At 37.1% G+C, this 20,822-nt stretch overlaps 6 protein-coding genes and 1 long non-coding RNA gene across 8 annotated transcripts; 2 read left to right on the top strand and 5 right to left on the bottom strand.

Annotated features, from left to right (window-relative positions):
• Positions 1-28: 28 nt before the first annotated feature.
• On the bottom strand, positions 29-570 carry LOC26528888. The gene has a single exon (XM_015177088.3). It carries the CDS (start codon positions 568-570, stop codon positions 223-225), a length of 348 nt encoding a protein of 115 aa, XP_015032574.1. The 3' UTR covers positions 29-222.
• A 54-nt stretch (positions 571-624) lies between these two features.
• LOC6649743 lies at positions 625-1,100 on the bottom strand. 2 transcript variants are annotated; one of them, XM_002072328.4, is made up of 2 exons: positions 835-1,099; positions 625-761 (listed from the first exon to the last, which is right to left on the bottom strand). In XM_002072328.4, the coding sequence occupies exons 1-2, from the start codon at positions 1,037-1,039 to the stop codon at positions 631-633; spliced, it is 336 nt and encodes a 111-aa protein (XP_002072364.1). In that variant the 5' UTR covers positions 1,040-1,099; the 3' UTR covers positions 625-630. The 2 variants fall into 2 exon arrangements, with proteins under 2 accessions (XP_002072364.1, XP_015032570.1); XM_015177084.3 differs by having other exon boundaries at positions 694-761; positions 831-1,100.
• Positions 1,101-1,689: 589 nt separating this feature from the next.
• On the bottom strand, positions 1,690-3,465 carry LOC6649742 (solute carrier family 22 member 3). Its single transcript, XM_002072327.4, has 2 exons — positions 2,750-3,465; positions 1,690-2,687 (listed from the first exon to the last, which is right to left on the bottom strand). Exons 1-2 carry the CDS (start codon positions 3,462-3,464, stop codon positions 1,690-1,692), a joined length of 1,713 nt encoding a protein of 570 aa, XP_002072363.4. The 5' UTR covers position 3,465.
• Positions 3,466-3,502: 37 nt separating this feature from the next.
• LOC6649741 (putative fatty acyl-CoA reductase CG5065) lies at positions 3,503-6,185 on the top strand. The gene is made up of 8 exons (XM_002072326.3): positions 3,503-3,793; positions 3,864-4,239; positions 4,306-4,530; positions 4,601-4,668; positions 4,728-4,823; positions 4,903-5,635; positions 5,703-5,913; positions 6,119-6,185. The coding sequence occupies exons 2-8, from the start codon at positions 4,122-4,124 to the stop codon at positions 6,183-6,185; spliced, it is 1,518 nt and encodes a 505-aa protein (XP_002072362.2). The 5' UTR covers positions 3,503-3,793; positions 3,864-4,121.
• A 32-nt stretch (positions 6,186-6,217) lies between these two features.
• On the bottom strand, positions 6,218-11,800 carry LOC6649740 (solute carrier family 22 member 13). Its single transcript, XM_002072325.3, has 5 exons — positions 11,538-11,800; positions 7,528-8,275; positions 6,965-7,471; positions 6,768-6,911; positions 6,218-6,703 (listed from the first exon to the last, which is right to left on the bottom strand). The coding sequence occupies exons 2-5, from the start codon at positions 8,243-8,245 to the stop codon at positions 6,300-6,302; spliced, it is 1,773 nt and encodes a 590-aa protein (XP_002072361.2). The 5' UTR covers positions 8,246-8,275; positions 11,538-11,800; the 3' UTR covers positions 6,218-6,299.
• Positions 9,331-10,107, top strand: LOC111519366. Its single transcript, XR_002724337.2, has 3 exons — positions 9,331-9,625; positions 9,859-9,931; positions 10,008-10,107. It is a non-coding gene; the product is annotated as an uncharacterized LOC111519366 (long non-coding RNA).
• An 893-nt stretch (positions 11,801-12,693) lies between the features above and the next one.
• On the bottom strand, positions 12,694-19,562 carry LOC6649739 (solute carrier family 22 member 1). The gene is made up of 4 exons (XM_002072324.4): positions 18,988-19,562; positions 14,140-14,300; positions 13,460-14,086; positions 12,694-13,399 (listed from the first exon to the last, which is right to left on the bottom strand). Exons 1-4 carry the CDS (start codon positions 19,560-19,562, stop codon positions 12,855-12,857), a joined length of 1,908 nt encoding a protein of 635 aa, XP_002072360.2. The 3' UTR covers positions 12,694-12,854.
• Between the last annotated feature and the right edge of the window lie 1,260 nt (positions 19,563-20,822).

Genomic DNA, 20,822 nt, shown 5'->3' with positions numbered 1-20,822 from the left:
ACAATATATACTTATATATATTTAAATATATATTTGCATGGTATTCATAGAGTTTATTGAATGAAATGTTGAAAATTCCACATATAAGTACATACTACATACAATATTAAATATATATTCAGCAATAAAACAAAACACCTCCCATTTGGAGCAGAAAATTCCATAGACTTTACTTAAGGCAATGCAATATAAAATCTAATTTTTTGTTATTTTATCTTTTGGTTAACTTACAGAACTGGAACTATTCCAGCAGACTTCTAATGCTGGCAAAGAGCCAGTGATTTCAAGGAAACGCAGCAATATAACCGAATAGTCCTGTCTCCAAACTATTTGCATACGTTTCTCGTGCCCATGCTGGTCAGGGGGCGTATCCATTTCCCTGACATAATCCATAAAGTTATCCACATTAACGGGTGTCTCACCCTTGGCAGGCTGCTTCACAGCACCTTCAGTTTGCAATTTACGTTGAAATTCACTACGATAATAATCATTAATCATTGACATCATACCCTTGGAATACCAATAGATAATCCCTATCAGAAACATGCCCTGTACGAAAGGGCCAACCATTTTACACTCGTCGTTTTACTATACTAATTCTAGGTACTTCGCTCGCTTGACTTGTTCTTTTTATTGGTAATGCTCGTAGTTTGCCCACCATTCATTAAGCCATACGAATTGCTGTTTGACATGTGGCCAGGCCATGGTAACAATTAACATTATTGTATTCGCAAAGACAAATAATTTCATCATCTCAAATGCTAAAAAAAAGAAGTTAGAATTGAAATTAATTTTCATTTTTAGGTCATAATTAATTTTTATATATTTACAGACCCTCCGGCGTGCGCAAATAGTCACCAAAACCGGAGTTCAAATCCTTATCCTCCTCTTTCTCTGCATCTAGATTGGGTTTCGGCTCTTTCTTTGACTCGGATTTGTCCTTTTGATTGTTCGAGTGTGTATGACCGTGTCCTTTGTGATGCTTCTGCTTGCCGTAGCCAGTCGATGAATGGGCAAAGGCAGACTTTTTGGATTTCATGGCCTCCAAGAATGGAGGAATTGTCAATTTGGTGTCGTCCTTCTTTGCCAACTGCTCGTTTAACAATGACATGAACAAGGCAGACCATCCATTTGTTGGGTCGTCATCGCTTGTTAGTTGTGCAATTTTATGGTTTCTATTTTATTGATTTGCCTTTTTTCACCTGATGGCGGGAGACACAGAACAGAGAATGGAGAGAGGAAAAATATTTTGTTAGTAGAGCAATGCGCTTGGATATTTAGTCAGCTAATGTATGTATGTGTGCCTATTATATTTGTGTCACCTCAAAAGCTATACGAGGGGTTGGTACATTGGTTAGGAAATTATTTTCATTGAAAATGAGACATAAATGGAATTCAGACCAAAAAGTAACTCACAAAGATTGCCATGTAAATTAAGTAATATGAATTGGCCTTTTCGATTTTACCTTTTGTATATTTTATAGAGAAATGCATCATCATCTAATATGAAGTGTGAAAGATTTTTGCATGTACCATATTTTCATTTGCAATTGGAAATCTCCATTTTTGATGTTGCATACTTTTTGGTGATGGGGATAATTCACTTGAACGCATTTTCAAACTAATTAAATGAGACCAAAAATGTTGCTTAAATAATTGTAATAACTAAAAAACTTATATTATTTAAACCTATAAATGTGTATTATAAATATTATGATGATATACCTGGCTAGTCTGTCTAACGATTTTGGGTTCTTCTTTTTTCGGGGTTACCAAACAACAAGTGCACAGGCCACCCAGAATAACCAGCACACAGAAAGCAGTCAGAGATAAGGCTATATGAAGCTGCTTGAGCATGGTAAGAAATGAGGCAGAAAGTAGCCAAACTCTTGCCCAGGTGACCACTGAAAAGGCAAATGGAGCATTTTGCTCCGGCGGCACCAGTTCTCCCATGCAAGCCAGTATCATGGACTGGGCACAGGATACTGCTGCCTTTGGCAAGGCTGCGAAAAACATCCATAATATAATCTCATAGACCTCGGGCATTTCTACATCACTGAAGAACCAACAGAGGCAGCCTACAAGGCCACCTAGTATACAGAAGCCTCCTGCCCATTGCCATTTACGGGTATTGTGATGGAAGGTCAGGTGCAATGCCAGAAAACAGCCCAAAAGCTCGGCAAAGCCAATGCCCATTGTATTGGGTGCAAGATAGTCCCGGCCAAAAGAGCGTATATTCAAAAGCAACCCCATATGGCTGATAAGAAATGTGGCTAGAGCCATGTGAGTGACTATCATATATAGCTTAACTCGTTTCTTGCCGCGCCACAACTCCAGCCAACGTGCCGGAGGGGGCTGATCTAGCAGTTTCTCCCTGAGCAGCTCTAACTGAAGAGGTAAATCTTTGGGTACCTTAAATAAACGATCATTGATGCGAGCCGCCTGCAATATTAAGTCTACTGTGTCCCGTGAGTTCTTGGTGTGTTTAAGCAGCCAACGTGGTGAATCTGGTGTCCAGGGCAGGAGAACAACTATGGCAATTGATGGCAAGGTGATGCCCAAGTAAATGTGACGCCAACTGTGAGCGAAAGATGCTATGCCCGGCAAAAAGATCAAAGCCAATGCCCAGAATGTATCATACATCAAAAGAGCACCTTGACGATGTTTGCCCGCAGTGATGTCCGTGACTGCAAACAAAAAAAATCCGAATAGAATATAGAATATCAGTAGAGTCTAATTTTTCACTCACATATAGCCTGTCCAGCGGTGATCATAAAGGAGCATGAAACTGCTGACAAACAGCGAAAGGCACAATGCAAACTGAAGTCATTGACTAGTCCTGTGATTAGGCCACATCCCAGCAGGGCCCAAATGCCAGTGGCGTAAACTCTGCGTGGACTGAGAACACGCAACAATCTGGTGGCCACAACGCCACCAATGAACATGCCAAAGAGATGCCAATACTGTGACCAGGCTACAAATATATCGCACAGGCACACCAAATCGAATTCCATGATCAGGGAACGAAACTTCTGTGCATAATGGAACTTCTGACACTGGCGCATGGCATAGCTGGAGTTCCCATAGGCCACCACCACATAGCATTGATCTACCGAAACGGTGCAATTATCTGCTGCTCCATAAGAATTCGTATCACAATTGAACTCCTCGCCAGGATAGATCTCAGGGGCAGTGAATATAATCAGGGCCATGAACCAAGCGGCGGGTATTTTACACAGGAAAATAATCAAAATGGAGCGCAATTGCCAGACACCAAAATCACCCAATATATGGGCTATAATATCCTCTTCCGGCTGAGTGTTGTCTCTTCTCGAGATCACTGGAGATTCACTTCCCTCCGGATCTGTATTGGTGGATATATGTGAAATTTGTGCCATTATATCTGGTATGGGCGAGAGGCGTCGTCCTTTGGGCGTATCCGAAATATACGATTGTTCCGACATCTTTATGGAATTTGAGTTGCCACGTCTTGAGACTGTCAATCCAACAGCATGACTGCTACTTAGCATAGAGTCTCACTCTAGCAAGTAAACGCGACAGAGGGCTTCGATCTTGTACGACCCAACGATATCGTCGCTAATCAAATTTAATCAGACGTCCCAATTGTTTGGCCAATTCTCCAATATAAATACGTCCCCCCATCCTAAATGAATGAATCAACAATCGAACTGACTAACCCAGACTTTATTAATAAATGTAACTTGTGAATGTGATTATTGTTAAACAATTATACAAATAAAAACCAATACCAATTGAAATAAAGGTAGGCAAGGTAAGTTTAGTTGACGTTCTATGTTTTGGCAAAAAAAAGTTCAGAATAACTTGAATGGAAATTTTTTTAGGTCTCTAGACTGCCCTGGAACTCTTCCTTAACTTTGATCATGAACCAGAAATAAAACAGTGCCAAATTATTATTGCATGATGTAATGGAAACCTCTTTGGCAAAAACAAAATAAAAGAGTTACGTCGGAGAGTTTGTTGTTGTTGTTGCCAAAGAGAAAAAACTTGTTTTTCTAGGACCGTCTAGTTGTTTTTCATTTCATTTTCACTTTCATTGGAAGCAAACAACCTGCTTTGTTGATGGCGAAAAGTGTGTGGAAATGCTGCTGCATCAGTTGCAATTGCGGCAGCAAAGTGGCCACAACATGGATAACTCTAAAGTGCAAAATATGGTAGAAAAATCGGATATCTATAACGATTCAGTGGTATTTATAACGGGTAAAACAAATACAAATAAATAAATATTCCAAACAATCAAGAATCTATTGTATATTTATTTTTCAGGTGCCACTGGATTTGTGGGTAAAGCTCTGCTGGAAAAGTTGTTATGGAGTTTTCCACAAATCAAGCGTATCTATATGCTGATACGCCCTAAAAATGGTATACCAGTGGAACAGAGATTCCAAGGTTTTCTAAGGAATACTATTTTCGAACGTTTACGAGAAGCCCATCCGGAACGTATGAAGAAAATCTCATATTTTGCTGGCAACATTGAGGATGATAATTTTGGTTAGTTAGCTTTTGAAGTGAAAATTGTTTGTGTGTGTGTTTGACGTCAAGTGTCTTCCACTTTCAACAGGTTTGAATGCCTCCGATAGAGTGGAGCTGTGCAGCGAGGTGAATATTATTTTCCATAGTGCAGCAACGGTGAGTGATTGAGCTGGCTTGAATGGGCCAATTTTAGAGTAAATGGATTCGTTTTACAGGTGCGTTTCAATGAATGCCTTAAAGTGGCAGCTCGTGTCAATTCGGTGGCCACTTACAATTTACTGGAACTCTGTAGAAATATGAAACAATTGAAGGTGCGAAATAATACTTTAAGTAAACAAATGCAAAGACTCGATTATTATTGTGTGTGTGGCTTATGTTTGTCTTCCACAGAGTTTCCTTTATGTTTCGACTGCCTATTGTAATCCAGGTCGTAAATATGTCGATGAGAAAATCTATCCCACAATGCCACCAGTCGATTGGTTACAATTTCTTACCTGCACACGTAAAATACCCGAAGAGTATCTTAATCGTCTAGCCGACTATATAAAAGGACCACATGTGAATACTTATACATTTACCAAATCCATTGCCGAACAGATAGTCAATTCCTATAGACATATAATCCCCATTGTGATTGTGCGACCCTCGATTGTGACAGCAGCTTACCGGGAACCCTATCCCGGTTGGATTGATAATATTCAGGCCATAAGTGGCATAATGATGGAAATCGGCAAAGGCGGCATTAGCAGCATATTGGGTGATAAGGATATGATATGCGATATCATCCCTGTCGATTTTGTGGTAAATGCTATGATCATGATGATCCACAAGTCTCGATTGGGCAGCATTAGCATCTGTAATGCCACTTCCGGAGTGACCAATCCCATAACCTGGCAACGTTTGGGCGATCTGACTATGAAATGGTCTCGTATCTATCCCACCAAACGTATGATTATGTTTCCAAATTTTAAATATCGTCGCAATGCCCTGAAACATGAATTGGCTGTGTGGTTATTGCATTTTGTGCCCGCTCTGCTAATGGACCTAAGGACTCTAATACTAAGGCAAAAAAGGCGTATGGTCACACCCATTGCCAAAAAGTTTCGTCAAGCGTGTCTGGCAGGTATTTAGCATTAGATTTAAGTAATTAATTGACATTTATAATAATAGTTATTTCTTAATCTCTTCAGGCAGTTTCTTTTCGTTAAACGAATGGATCTTTAAGAATAGCAGTCGCTTTCATTTCAAGGAAATCATCGAGAATGGCACATTTCCAATGCTCTATTGGAATCTTGATGAATTGAACTATGATGACTATGTGAGGCGTCATATGATAGGCATAAATAAATATTTACACAAAGAGAAGTTTACAGTGGACTCAAATAAATGGGTGATTACTAAGTAAGTGATTTATCCACAGAAACCACATTATATCATTTTCTATGAATGGCCAAAATTGCTTACAGTATCTTTTCTTATTTAAAAGTTTCTCAAAAAATAATATAAAACAATTTTTGTTAAGGCAACTTAACGATCATATATTTACATATATTTACATTTTTCATTGAGTTCCTTTGACTGATCTTTACATCTCTGATTTTTTTAGAATCTATTGGTTTTGGATATTTCTTCATCTGTGCTTCTATATGCTGTCTATTTATCTCATATTTTAGTAATACTCAATTAAAGAATCAATAAAATATGCTTTACACTTTAATCGCATTTAATCTTAAACTAATCACAGAGAGAAAAGCTAATACAAATTGGCAAATCCATAAAAAAATTATCTATAATCTGGTATTATTCACTTCCGATTCTACGGTCCAAACTGGAGCATTTAGCGGCGATGATTGGTCCTTCTTGTCGTGCTCCACCACCAACTGAGGCACCACAGGTGAAACACTTGTCCTGGGCGTTAAGATTAGAGATGTGCAAATGCCACCCAAAATGCTAAATACACAATATGAGGTAAGAGACAGGGCGGTATCAATTTTCTTTAGAACATTGAAGAATGGAGCCGATAGCAACCACACACGAGCCCAGGTGACTACGGAAAAGACATATAGTTGCTTCTTATTCGGTGGCATCACTTCATTCATGCAAGCCAACAACATGGATTGAGCACAGGAAACAGCTGCCTTGGGTATGGTTGCTATAATCATCCAAAGGGTGACCTTTACATCGACATCCACTAAGAAGAAGCGCCAGACAATTAGTTCGAGGTAAATAATAGTAAGTAAGTATTTAATACTTACTGCTATCCGCATCTGTCCAGATCCAACCCAAGCAGCCAAGGAAACCAGCCAGTATATTGAAAATGCCAGCACATTGCCATTTCCATTTATTATGTTTGAGTGTGAAATGTAAAGCTAGAAAGCAGCCAACAATCTCAGAGAATCCTAAAAAATCAATCATTCTAAAACACTCTTTGATAATCTGTATGATTTCTTACCCATGGCAATGGTATTGGGCACTAGATAATCTCTGCCAAATGAACGTATATTCAGAAGCATGCCCATAAAGTTAATGACAAAGAAGGCCAAAGCCAAATGAGCAGCTATCATATGGGTCTTGGCTCGCTTGCCAACCCACAATTCCTTCCATGAAGGTGGAGCTGGTTGTGCCTTTAATGTCTCACTTAACTGTTCCAACTGCTGACGGAAATCTTGTGGAATCTTAAAGGTACGATCATTGATCTTAGCTCCTTCCCTTAGAATTTCCTCGACATTGTCAATGGAATAACGATCAACAGCATGACGAAGTAGCCAACGCGGTGAGTCAGGTGTCCAGTAGAGTAGGAATATTAACATAATTGTGGGAAACGTAATGCCCACATAGATCAGGGACCAACTATTGAAGAATGAGGAAAGACCAGGCAAGAGAATGACACCAATCGACCAGAAAGTGTCATATAAAATGATGGCCCCTATGCGATGAATACCGCTTGTGATGTCGGCAACTGGAAGGACAGAGTATATAGAGATCGATATCAAAGTTATGGTTGATCCAACTTACATATAGCCTGACCAGCTGTGAACATAATGGCACAACACACAGCTGACAGGCAACGAAAGGCGCAATGCAAATTGAAATCCTGGGCATAGCCGGTAACAACTCCGCATACAATCTGGGCCACAGCACCCACACAATAGGTGCTTCTTGGACTAATGCTGGTCATCATTTTGGTGCCCACAACACCGCCAACTAGAACACCAAACAAATGCCAATATTGTGTCCAAGCCACAAATATATCTCTCAGACAAACCAAATTGAATTTCATGATCAGGGAATCGAAGTCTGATATATAGATAAAATGTTCGCACTCTCTTCTACTGCCAGTCATCCCATCCACCACATAACATTGATCATTAGAGATCATGCTAGAATTGGCTCCAGCATCCAAGTAGTTTGTATCGCAGATGAATTCGGAGCCAGCATAGAGTTCTGGTCCTGTGAATATGATGCAGGCCATAAACCAGGCAGCAGGAATCTTGCAGAGGAATAGAATCAATATAGTTCTCAACTGCCAAATGCCAAAATCACCGACAACATCACCAATAATATCAGTACTACTTGGAGTGGGGCTTGAAACTCGTTTAATAGAGTTCCTGTCATTTTGTGATGTGGAGTTGTGACGTCGATGGGTTAATTGTGGACTTGGTGTCTGAGAAGGAGTGGGTTCAGCTCGTTCCGGCGAATGATTGGCCATTTCGGTTTGGGGGTTTTGATACATTAACTTTTTTTCCAGGGCTAATGGTTCATTCTGTGAAATAGAAAACATTTGTCAGTTCTTACAATTCCAATTGTCCCTCAAACTGGCAAACAGAGGGAACTCTGTCTATTCAATCAATTGATATCAATTGAATTCGGTAGACAGCAGATGGAAACAGCATTGAATATCACTCGAATACTTCACATATTTGTGGTTAAATGTTCATTTCATTGATTTTTACAAGCTCAAATCATACACTTGTCAAAGGAATAGGTATATTCGATAAGCTAAGCTATTTGTAAAGCAAACTTATTGCTAATGTACTCTATGTTTATTTAGATAAGATTATAAAAAAAACTTAAGTCAGAAACTAAATAGTTTTTGCCAATCAAAAGGCTCGCAAAAAAACAAAACATTTATAAAACATAACTTTACTGGGTTTCAAACTGTTTGAAGTGAATCTTTTTCCAAAAGTCTTTATATTTGTCTTCATATTATAATTATGAATAGTGTAAGAAACAGTTCTAAAAAAAGTACAAAATCCTATATAGTTTTAAACATTGTAATCTAAAATTAACCGCAATTAAATTACATCAATTTAAATTAGTTTAAAACACCAATTGATTTTTTCATTAGATCTCTATTTATGAGGGATTAATTTGTCGTTGCTATTATAAGCACTTTATAGAGATATTGCAAAAAAAAAATTGTTTTTGTTCTGTAAAGTTAAATAGAAAGTATTGTTCTAGGATTTCACAAGAAATAAGCTGTTTAAATATTAGACGTACAGCTCAATTAAGCTATTTATTATTAAGCTGACTAATTGCTGCTGTCAAATAAAGTCGCCGATCGTGGAATATATAGATCGGTGGCGTATATGATATGTCTGTCTGAGTTTTTGAAAACTTTAGTTTATGGATCGGACCCAAAGCTATTAGATAGCTTTTTAATAATTAATAAAATAAAATAAAATTATTTCGCTAAAAATTGGAAATAAGTTGATCCATTTTAAAAGGAATTTATTAAATTAATTAGATTTTTATGTAGAATTTGAAACGTTTTGGCAATGACAATTTATAGCGCGGGATAACCTTACTTTCTTTCTTTTCACCTCTCTCTCCCTCTTGCCCACACAAGATAAACGTTCTCGAAAGGTAACTAATGACAGAGAGGACGACTAAACGTATGGCTGAGAGATAAAGATAAAGAGAGATGCTCCGTAATGTGAAAGCGCCGAGCGACTAAGTAAGAGGAAGAACTATAAGAGTGAGAGAGACTACAGCAGAGAGGGCGAGAGCTTATACAAGAAGCTGCTACTTAGGGGAGCCCCGTTTAGTTGTTGTGGGTGTGTTGCCCTTCCGCTAGTCAACATCCCTTTTTGCAGTGGCGATGCAGTGATGGGTAAGTTAATAATTATTTTCATTAATATTATTTTGTTCTTATTTTAAAACAGGTTATCAATTCCATTAAGTGCTTATTTGATTTGAGAAATTAAGTGTTGGAAACACTTAATAAATCTCGATAATGCAATTTCTCTGCTCGTAGGATACCCATTCTAATTGGGTCATTAGTCTCTGCTATCAGTCCTTTAGATCAGCATCTTTATTTATATTCTCATTTTTATTTTTTTTGAGATTTCACGAACGCATTCGACTTGGTTGGGTTCTCCGGCGCATTCATCGTCAAAGGTTCAATGAATCTTTCTGGGTAAGGACAGAAATTTATATTTCGTGGTTTTTTATTTTGGTTTTTTCCGTCTCTTCTGTCTCTTCTTTATTGCCAGGACTCTCAGACTGAAACCACTAAACACTGATCGATTAATTAACGAATTTTACACAATCAAATCTTCAACAAATATATTCACATAAAGAAATTGTGTTCGACTTTGCCTTTTAAGATAAAATCAGAAATCACAGCCTTATCAGTAAAATGATATCAGTCGATTATTTGATTTGATTTGCAACAAACAGACACTGAACAAAGATTAAAGATACAAAACATTTTTTCAAGTGGTGATCGTAGGATTAATATGAGACAATATTTACTTGATTGATTGGCAAAACTTCATATACTATGTATATTTGTGTATTTAGCGGAATATTGACCAAAAAGGTGCTAATCTGACATTGTCTTCAGTTCCACATCGAACCGGAGTTATATCTCTATATCGATATCTGTCTGTCACCTGGTCAGCAAATATTTTAACTTCAAATTTAACAGGTGGTGCTAAATGCCTAGGTGAAAACTGGTCCGCCAATGCATGCATATATACAAAGAATATTGAATAATTTCAATTTCCTCATTTATTGGTTGACTTCAAATTTTCATGGGCAGGTCGTGTAATTAGTCATTTTGACGACTTGTCTAAACTTGCTCCAAATGCAAATTAATTAGAATTGGAGTGCAGCAGTAATGGATTGTGCAACTCAAATATATCAAAGAATGTCAGAGAAGTGAAGGCTATTGAGTATAAATAAATAATTAAAGTACAACCATTCAATATGAACCTACAATATTTTATAGGCGTCCATAGGCTATATTTTCGTTTCAGAGAGTTCAATTTTCTCTTTTATATTGATAAAATATGATCTAGATTACGTATATTATAAATAATGGGTTGCATAGTTTATGCTAATTATTAGCTTGCATAGCAGAATTTGTGAATTTCAATAAAAGGAACTCAGCAAAATATTAAGTTAATGTAAAATCCAAGAAAGCTAAGAAAGCAATTATATATATTTTGGCTATATTTTATTATGAGAAGAATAAGGCCATCATTCTCTAGAATACAGATTTTATTAAACTTTTTTTTACGGTTTTTGCAAGAGCACACATTTTTTCCAATAAAATAATAAAGTCAGCCTCAAGCATTAAGCTGTTTGCATTTTTGTAAAAGTTTTTATTTAACTTTTTATTTGATACCACAAAAAAAAAATTATAAAAATAAAAATAACGTTCAAAATTTCAACTTGAATGATTTTAAACAAAATAGAACAGAATGAATCTATTATCGTGGCTCCAACTGTATAATAACGCACAGATAAATGTTTAGTTGTTCACATGAAAGAAATATACCAATTTATATAGAAATTTATTCCTGAGCATTAGCCATTAAGCTTGATTACATATAACCATAAAGTTCTATTTCTATTGAAATTCCCAATAGTTTTGGTAATGTCAAGCCATGCTTAATTAATTATTTTTTATATTTTCCGAGTCTGTATTTTTTTTGAAAGTCAACTGTGGCATTAATAAACTCCAAAAGAAAGATAAAATACTTATTGCTGCTTCAATTGAAAATTAAATTGCTTACATTTTCAATAATAATTTGGTTTCAATTAACAAGACTGTGAAAAGCACAAGGCATAATTGTTTTGCTTCACTTGCATTTCATTCTCACTTGAATATATGTATATATGTTTTGGTGTATTTTCTGTTTGCTTATTTGATTGCATACAAATTAATATAAATTAATTAAGCGACAATAAATATTGTCTATATGGATTGCTTTCCAATTTGCACGTCGCGGCGACAATCGAATTCAGTTTCAGTTCGCGAACACGCGTCCCAATCCGTTGAGAATCAAATGGCAACTGACGACCAAATCGAACGGCAAACGAACGAAGACAACGACAAAGCGTCTCGAGGCGTTAATTTTCTTAATGAATTTGCGTAAATAATAATAATAATAGTGAAAATAAAATAAATCTATTGAACTGTAGCTGAACTGATGTGCTCCAAAAATTGTCCAAGACCAGGACAAAGTAGTTCAACAAAAATGGTTAACGCATGGCAAATGACTGAAACTTCATTTCCGTTTAAATTTATTGTTTACCCATTTAATATTTAATTTTAATGTAATCGATATTTTAGCTTTCTAATGGTATTAGTTTTTATTTTGTTTGCTTACCCCTCGCTTAGTTGCTGGGCTAGACTAGGAACTAAATAGTATCGCAGTAATTTAGTTATCAATACTTAGTACTTTAGATTGCAATATGTCTTTTGTGCAATATTCTATTTTAATCTTTATAGTCTACCTGTGGCTATAGTTCTCTTTATTCTGCTCAATGACAAATTCAATGCATTGTTGGCCTACATTAATTTCTTATTTGTTTGGTGTGGTCTTAAGATTGTGCAGAATATTGTGATTCGGGATCTAATTGAATTTGTCACATGTTTAATTATTGCTAATTCCATATTAATTTTTAATTTAATCTAATTAGCATATGGGGGCATGACGTCCAAAATGACAGCAACTACTCGACTTAAAGATGAAATTCCGCCAAACCACTGGCCTCCATTTTAATTTAATGGAAAGAAATGGAAAAAGGCTGGTTTTTATGATGTATTAGCAGAGCCATAAAAACCAGTTACCAGAGGTTTGCTGTCTGAAAAGAATTTGTTGGAAAATTTTTAAAAATAATTTTTTAAAATTAAAAAAGGGGCTTAATGTATTACGTAATATGTTATTTTGTTTCTAAAAATAGAAAAGGTTTATTTAATTCTAATCAATTTAAATTGTTTTCATTTTGCTTAAAGATTTCTTATGGTAATAATTCTAATTTTTCTTTATTGATCACAATTATTTGAAGACTAAACGTTGCATACTTCTAGGCAGCATTGATTTTTGTTATACTGTTTCCAAGCTGCGCGATTTGACAGCCTTTTCATTTAATTCTATTTCTTCCAGTTCATTGATGGGATTAAAATTTATGTGCCATATATCAGCAATGCTAACAGCCAGATTGTGTTCAAAATTAGATAGTAATTCATTGCTGAAGCCACTAACTTCGGAGCTAGTTGAACTTCTGCGTCTCAATATGAGGGCCGAATTGCGGCGATAGGTATTTGGAGTGGGAACATGATCAATATGCGGTTGTTCCGTATTCCAATAGTAGCGATTGAGTCGCCGTAAAGCCAGTCCATATATCCAGCCTAGAGTGGCAATAATTGTGATGGGCACAAGTGGATGAATAACCACCAAAGTGGTAAGCAAAGGACTAAAGACAAGACACAGCCGGCTAAAAGTGATCACAGAGAGTAGGAAAAACACACGTTTCTCCGCCGACACCATTTCACCGGTGCAAGTGGTAAGCACGGCTATAGAAGCCGAGTTGGCAAACTTTAGGAGTAACCAAAAGAAAAGTTCCAGTCCCACACGTCTCGAGTTGCGAGCTAAAAGTAAGTAAAACCATTCTTAGAATATATTTCCATTAGTAACATTTCAATTCTTACCAGTCTCCGGCAATAGCCACACAAAATATGTGCAAATTCCTGCTACTATCATTAGATTTCCGGCCCATCTCCAGTGTCTCCGGGTGTATAGTATAAAATAAAGACCCACAAACACTCCAACCATTTCCGCAAATCCCAAAGCTGCCGTATTAACATGCACTTGAGCACTGCCCAAGGTGCGTATCATTAGCAAAATAATATTATATAACACCAAGGCACAGGCCCAAATGCAATGTATGTAGATTAATTGACTTCGCTTTGTCTCACCATCCCATATGCCACAATAACTGCGTTTTTTCTGATCTTTTGATTCCAAATCCTTGGCATAGATCGTAAGTTGTACATCCAAAGTCAAGGGCACTTTTCTTCCATTATAGGTAGCCGATTCCAGCAGTTCTCGCAATGCTTCCTCAATACGCTGATGGCGTAACAACCAACGCGGAGCATCTGCTATCCAACGATGTAGCCAGACAAGTATGAAAAGTGATGATGATATGGCCACATACAGATAGCTCCAATCGTCAAAATATATTGATATAGCCGGCAGTAGAATTAAACCAATAGACCAAAAGAGTTCCGACAAAGTTATTACCAAAATGCGCGCCTGGCCAGAAGTTATGTCATTTACTGAAAACGCAGAAATTTTAGGTTCGTGTCTTGGATATTTTAGGTTGCCTTACATATAAACTGTCCGGCCGTATACATAAAGGCACAGAAAACCGAAGTGAGACAACGAAAGTAGACATGCAGTTGATAGGTATCCACCAAACCTGTGAGATTACCACAAAATATTTGACCCAACATGCCATAGAGCATCAGACGTCGAGGACTAATGCTGGAAGTATTCAAATTGAATTTGTTTATGTCGCTCAAATTATTCCGAGTGTCAACAACTTACTGTTTGAGAAATAAACTTTCACTCGTTGCAGAGGACGGACGTGTTTTTTTTTTGCGCTTATCAACTTTTATTTTTTCTCGCGAATTAATACTTTTATGAAACTCTTAAATTATCGGTTTAATTAATAACAATTACTACATCCGAATTTTATTTTCATTTCGCGAATTCTTGCTGTCGTTTTTGTTTAAATTTAAATAAAATCAAAACTTACAACAATACTTGCATTAGCGGTGTTGTTGTTTTGTTTATCTCTTTTGCTTTTGTGTCTTTACCGTTTTAACTAACTCTCGCGCTCTTGCGTACAAATTGTTGTTGCATGTGTTCAATTTGACGCGCTCTCCCGCTCTTTCCTATTCTTGATTGATTTGCGCTCTCGTCTTTTGCCTACCCGCGACTCTGTGATACGTGTTTTTGTTTTTGTGTTTTTAATTTCTTTTTATTCTTTAGTTGTGAAGGCTTACTCTGCACATTAACCCTTGTGTCAGAACTGGTCAGTATATTCTTATACACAGATTTTTAACCTTTAGAATTTTTATTTTTTTTGTATTTCCTTTTTCAATTAAATTAAACTTTTTGATAAAATGGTTGTCTGCTCAAAAAATAATTGCATAGTTGCCACTAATGCGGTTGATTCCCATGATTATATTCTTTGTTGGTTGTGTGACAATGCTGTTCACGTCAAGTGTGCAGGTTACACAGGCAGAATCAAGGAGTCTATTGCTAAAGGTGGTGGCTTAAAATATGGATGTGATGCTTGCCGGGAGGTCGAGAATGAGATGCGCTCTTTCATGAGGCGGACTAGAGATAGTTTTGACACTTTAAGGGCAGGTTTTAATAAACTCCAAGCGGAGTTTACTGCGGTGGAGACTCAGTTCAGAAGTTTATCGCTTATGAATGAGTCTCCGAAACGTAAAAGGACCAGTCCTTGGGGTGTTTCTGTATCTGTAGATCCGCCAGCGTCTCTTATCGTCCCCGACCGGTCTCATGCACCGTCCACTCCTAATGTACAGCAATTGATATCGTTTAAGAGCCCGGTTGTGAATGCTATTAGTAATGAATTACCGGTATCACCTGGGAATGATCTCTTAAAAACGATGCCTATTGTAGTGTCCGATGTGTCTGGGCAATTACCCATTCCAATGGAAATTGCCGATAGTTCTAAAACTATCGAGGGCCCCGTGAACAAGTTGACTGCTGCAGTGGGTGACTTGTCCAACGTTACTGCTGCGGCTGACGCTTCGGGACCGCGGCCTCTCGTTGGCATACCACCAAAGAAACATATATTTGTTTCTAGGCTAGACCCTGTTGTCACATCTGATGATGTAATAGCCTATATTCGGAAGAAAGTTAACGTCTCGAATATTGCGGTGGAAAAGTTTAAATTTTCTTATTCTCGGGACATTTCGTCCTTTAAAATTAGTGTTTCTGCCAATATCTTCGACACTATATGTCGAGAAGATTTTTGGCCTAAACATATAATAGTTAAGGAATATACTGTAAAAAAGAAAAATCGGCAACCGATTCGCTTGCCTACAACAACAACTAATACTATTCCTGCCACATCAGCATCTGCTGGTGTGTCAAAAAACTAGCTTCGTCCCTTAACCTGGGTTACCAGAACGTTAGAGGACTGAAATCTAAACTTCCTAATCTCTATGTAGATAGTCTTTCTTTTGAGCATAACATTCTAGCTTTCACAGAGACGTGGCTAAAACCTGATATTGCTGATGCATCGGTTTTTTCCACAAACTTTTCTATTTTCAGACGTGACCGGATTTCTCGCATAGGTGGTGGCGTTCTGATAGCTGTGGATGCTGCTTTATCATCTGAAATGATTCAATTTTCTAGTACCCAGGAGATTGAGTTTGTCGGTGTTAAAGTAAATTTTAAATCTTTCAATGCTTTCATTACTTGTTCCTATATTCCACCATTGTCAGACATGGTGGTATATTTAAATCATTTAGAGGCAATTCAGTTTGTCTCCTCTTTAGTTTCGAGCCAAGACATGCTCATAGTTGTAGGTGATTTTAATTTACCCGCTTTAGCATGGTCACTAACAGATGAATCTACCACGTTGCTGCCCTCTTTGTCACATGACTTTATTGATGGCCTTCTAGGCTTATCTTTATCCCAAGTCAATCCTGTCTTAAATTCTAATGGAAAATCGTTAGACCTTATTTTTGTATTGGATTCTTCTTATTGTGAGGTTTCTAGGATCGAACCATTTGTTCTTCCAGAAGACAAATTTCATCCTACATTAAATTTAAAAATTGATTTGCCCTTGCTTTCACCATTACTTGGTTCAAATGAGTCACCACTAACTAGGTGCTTTCGTAAGACTGACTTTGCCAGCCTTAATGAAAACATTGCTACTACCGATTGGTCTTATCTGTACAATTGTAGTGATATGAACTCGGCTGTTCGTTTTTTCTATGATACTCTGAATTCACTCTTTGATATTTGTGTGCCTCTTGGTAGGCTGGAGCGGCTTAACAAACCTCCCTGGTTCTCTCGCGAGCTATCCAATTTGAAAAATGTGAAGACACGATATTATAAGAAATTCCAAAAAACACGTCGTTCATCAGATTATGCTCTGTATACAGTCGCTCGTTCAAAATTCATGATGCTTAATACACAATGCTATAAGAATTATCTTCAGCGGTGTAAGCTTCAGTTTTCTTCTGACCCTAAACAATTTTATAATTTTGTTAATTCTAAACGTAAGACCTCTGTGCACCCATCTTTTTTGTCTTTTCAAAATAAAAAAGCGAGCACTGATCAGGCAATTGCCGATATGTTTGCGAGTTTTTTCAAAACAACTTATTCCTCAACGGAATATCGAGCAAGTCCGTATCCTTATCATTTAAAAAAGGCTAATTGCATTTTCAATCCAGTGATTGATGAAAGTTCTATTCTTACCGAACTTAAATTAGTTAAACCTGTTTATTCTCCGGGGCCAGACGGTATTCCTGGATGTATACTCAGGTTCTGTGCAAACGCATTATGTAAACCCATTTTAAAATTGTTTCTATTGTCTGTAGAATCTTCCTCTTTTCCATCTATTTGGAAGGAGTCATATATTATTCCTCTGCATAAAAATGGCAAAAAGTCCGAAGCCTCTAACTATAGGGGTATCTCAAAATTGTCCGCTATTCCGAAAGCTTTTGAGAAAATTATAACTTCTCAATTGCAACATTTTTGCAGCTCTATTATTTCGCCATCCCAACATGGGTTTGTGAAACGTAGATCTACAACCACTAACCTTTTAGAATTTACATCAATAATTATCAAGGGGTTCAAAAATGGTAAACAAACTGATGTCATATACACTGACTTCAGCAAAGCCTTTGATTCCGTTAATCATACCCTATTACTTTCTAAGCTGAGCGACATTGGGTTTCCACCCCTTTTCCTTTCTTGGGTTCAAGAATATTTAACAAATAGAAAACAGAAGGTACTTTTTAAGTCTTCTTTTTCCGTTTCCATTTCTGTGACTTCTGGTGTACCTCAAGGTAGTCATCTTGGCCCTCTGCTCTTCACACTATTTATTAACGATCTTCCATCAGTCATTGTTCATTCGCGTGTGCTTATGTATGCTGACGATGTCAAGCTTTGTCTTACTTATAAAGATACAGATTCATTTTGTCGGCTACAAGCTGATCTTAAAAACTTTCAATCCTGGTGCCAGTTTAATCTACTAAATCTTAACACTACCAAATGTAAGGTAATGACTTTTTTTCGTAACTCTCCTCAACTGGTCACTTATATTCTAAACAACAGCCATTTAGAACGTCTAAATAATATGAATGATTTGGGCGTACTTATGGACCATAAGTTAAATTTTAACACCCATATTTCCACCACGGTCGCAAAGGCCATGAGTGTCCTGGGTTTCATTAAAAGATGGTCAAAAGAATTTGATGACCCCTATACAACTAAAGTTCTTTTTACTTCGCTTGTCCGTCCTATTTTAGAGTATGGATCTTGCATTTGGTCACCTCAATACGAGTCGCACCAGATTAGACTAGAATCCGTTCAAAAGCAGTTCTTGCTATTTGCTCTTCGTGGCTTAAGCTGGGATCGCAATGTCAATTTGCCTTCGTATTCTAGTAGACTTCTCTTGATTAACCTTCCGTCCCTAACTAACCGTAGAATTATGCTTGGTGTCATTTTTATGCACAAGCTCCTAATTGGTGATATCGACTCGCCTGAGTTATTAGCTCAGGTGAATCTGTCGGTACCATGTAGACGGAGTAGACATCCTTTAATACCTTTATCCCTTAGTCGTTGTTCTTCTAACTATGCTATGCATGAACCTTTTAGGGTCCTCTGCTCTGATTACAATCTTCTATCCCCTGTAATCGGCTCAGAGTTTTCTATTAATATGCTTAAAACATCTATCCTATCCCATTTAGTTAATAGATAGCTATAGTATTATGTGTTTGTCTGTCTTTTCTATTGTGTATTTTGTCCACGCGATTCGTGCCGTGCGTTATACGGCTGCACCCCTCGGTCGGTCGGGTGGGAGGTGGGCAGTTATCTGCTTGGGCTCGCGCGTAACAGGCTTTGTCCTGGTGTCGTAGGGGCCACTTGAACGTACTGCGCATAGTATCGTCAACGTCCGCTAAAGAGAGCTTTATAGGCCAGTAGACCTCCAACTAGAGCACCTAAGGCATGAAAGGATTGGGTAACGGCAACCAGCACACGTCTCGAGCAAATCAAATCGAACTGAGTGATCAAGGACTTATAGGCCGTGGTATGTTCCACCTTCTCACACGGCAAATGCGATGAATCCGTATCCCTTGAGCTGGTATTCCATTCCTGGCCGTAGCGCCGCACAAATCCTTGAGTCAAGCTCAGAGCGTAGGCGCTGCATACATCCACATTGAATAGACGATCTGTGCTCCGTTCCTCTGAGAGAAGGGTATTTATCTCAGTATGCTCTTCAAGTAGTTCCTGCGATTGACTGGCATTCCAGCCAGCTGGTCGACAGACCAATTCTCCCTTGCGTGGATATGGCGCCGTATAGATGATGCAGGCCATAAACCAGGCTGTCGGAATTTTACACAGAAAGATCAACAATATTGTGCGCAATTGCCAACGCCCAAAGCAGCCATTTATCTGATCCACAATATCCACATCGTTGCTGGAACTGGACGATGATGACTTGCGTCGCAGGGAATCGCTGGAGATCGTGTCAGCCATGACTTCCGCTATCGAGGTACATGCGCGTACTGAGTCTGTTAATTTCTCCGTCGTCGATAATACATTGGGGAGGAAAACGATGTTTACCTTATTGTTTAGTCGTCTCCTCAAATTGGTGCAAATTAGTTTGGAGATATCAACTTTTTTTTTTGTTCGGTGAGACTAGCTGACGTTTTTATTATTAGTTAATTTTTGAAAATCTGTGTGACGTATGCCGGCGGTGATCCGACGAATTATGTATTTATTTTTATTCCATCTTATTGTTTTTAAGGAATTTTTTTTTTATTTCTGATATTAGACGGTCTTTATAATATTTTAAGGAAAATGTATTAATTTGTTAATTTTAGGTGGCCATCATATAGCCAAGTGTATCTAATCAAAACAATTGTCTTTAGGTTTTGAGGTATTTGTAAGAAACTTGCTAAACAAACCTAGTCTAGAGTAAACTATGGGTTTAATGTGTAAGATTAATCAATTAACAAGGACTATCATAAGTTTAATAATGATTTAAATAAATATTGTTTTAAACATTTTATGAAGTGGTTCTTGCCTAAAAGATTCATAGCTCGCACTTTAATAGTTGAGCTGTATGGTTAATTTCCTTAATCTTTTTATAAACTTATTCAGCAGATGCGATATTCAAGTCGAATGGAACCAAATATTTATTTTTAGATTAGACGGTAAATATTTATTAATGCTGTGTACATTGGTGACTTTAGCAATTTTGTTATCCTATTAACATATTCCTAATAATAACATTTTGTTATTATTATTAAAACATTATGTTAGACTCAAAACCAGCCGAACTTAACATTCTGTTACTAATGACGACTGATGTTTTTATTTATTTAAAAGAAAAACATGAATTTATCTAAATTGTTAAAAATTAAGATCTGCTTAGGACAATAGACTAACAAAAAGCCTTTTTGAAAGCGGTTGCAAGGACTTTTAAACATCCTTTATGTAAAACTGAAACATTTCCAATAACTTTTAAATTTTGATTGTCTGTGGAGTTTTAAAAAGAAGAGCAATGCCATTTGGTATTTATCTTAAATGGCAAATTATGGAAGTAATTTGTTGTGTTCAAAGTGATTTCCATAAATTTTATTATTTAATGTTATGTTTCCCATTATAAGTCATGCTATCGCCAAAAAATATGCTAGAAATTGTTGATTTTAACACTCAATACATTATAGCCTTTCCCAAAAGTATGCAGCATACAGATTATTTTCAAATGTTTTATTTATTAAATTTATTATT

This window comes from Drosophila willistoni, chromosome 3R (assembly GCF_018902025.1).
Source record: "Drosophila willistoni isolate 14030-0811.24 chromosome 3R, UCI_dwil_1.1, whole genome shotgun sequence".
NCBI lineage: Eukaryota > Metazoa > Arthropoda > Insecta > Diptera > Drosophilidae > Drosophila > Drosophila willistoni.
This window is presented reverse-complemented; position numbering and strand designations above follow the sequence as displayed.

Excerpts from the sequence above, each read along its gene's own strand:
- LOC26528888 (XM_015177088.3), bottom strand. The coding sequence starts at position 570 with ATGGTTGGCCCTTTCGTACAGGGCATGTTTCTGATAGGGATTATCTAT.
- LOC6649743 (XM_002072328.4), bottom strand. The coding sequence starts at position 1,039 with ATGAAATCCAAAAAGTCTGCCTTTGCCCATTCATCGACTGGCTACGGC. Across the intron at positions 762-834 it reads CTATTTGCGCACGCCGGAGG|CATTTGAGATGATGAAATTA; the intron begins GTCTGTAAATAT and ends TCTTTTTTTTAG.
- LOC6649742 (XM_002072327.4), bottom strand. The coding sequence starts at position 3,464 with ATGTCGGAACAATCGTATATTTCGGATACGCCCAAAGGACGACGCCTC. Across the intron at positions 2,688-2,749 it reads CACCGCTGGACAGGCTATAT|TCACGGACATCACTGCGGGC; the intron begins GTGAGTGAAAAA and ends TTTTGTTTGCAG.
- LOC6649741 (XM_002072326.3), top strand. The coding sequence starts at position 4,122 with ATGCTGCTGCATCAGTTGCAATTGCGGCAGCAAAGTGGCCACAACATG. Across the intron at positions 4,240-4,305 it reads TTCAGTGGTATTTATAACGG|GTGCCACTGGATTTGTGGGT; the intron begins GTAAAACAAATA and ends TTTATTTTTCAG. Across the intron at positions 4,669-4,727 it reads TTTTCCATAGTGCAGCAACG|GTGCGTTTCAATGAATGCCT; the intron begins GTGAGTGATTGA and ends TTCGTTTTACAG.
- LOC6649740 (XM_002072325.3), bottom strand. The coding sequence starts at position 8,245 with ATGTATCAAAACCCCCAAACCGAAATGGCCAATCATTCGCCGGAACGA. Across the intron at positions 7,472-7,527 it reads CACAGCTGGTCAGGCTATAT|TTGCCGACATCACAAGCGGT; the intron begins GTAAGTTGGATC and ends CTGTCCTTCCAG. Across the intron at positions 6,704-6,767 it reads CTGGACAGATGCGGATAGCA|TGGATGTCGATGTAAAGGTC; the intron begins GTAAGTATTAAA and ends GCTTCTTCTTAG.
- LOC6649739 (XM_002072324.4), bottom strand. The coding sequence starts at position 19,562 with ATGGCTGACACGATCTCCAGCGATTCCCTGCGACGCAAGTCATCATCG. Across the intron at positions 14,301-18,987 it reads CTACTGGCCTATAAAGCTCT|TTCCAGCATTAGTCCTCGAC; the intron begins CTTTAGCGGACG and ends CAATTTGAATAC. Across the intron at positions 13,400-13,459 it reads GTGGCTATTGCCGGAGACTG|CTCGCAACTCGAGACGTGTG; the intron begins GTAAGAATTGAA and ends ACTTACTTTTAG.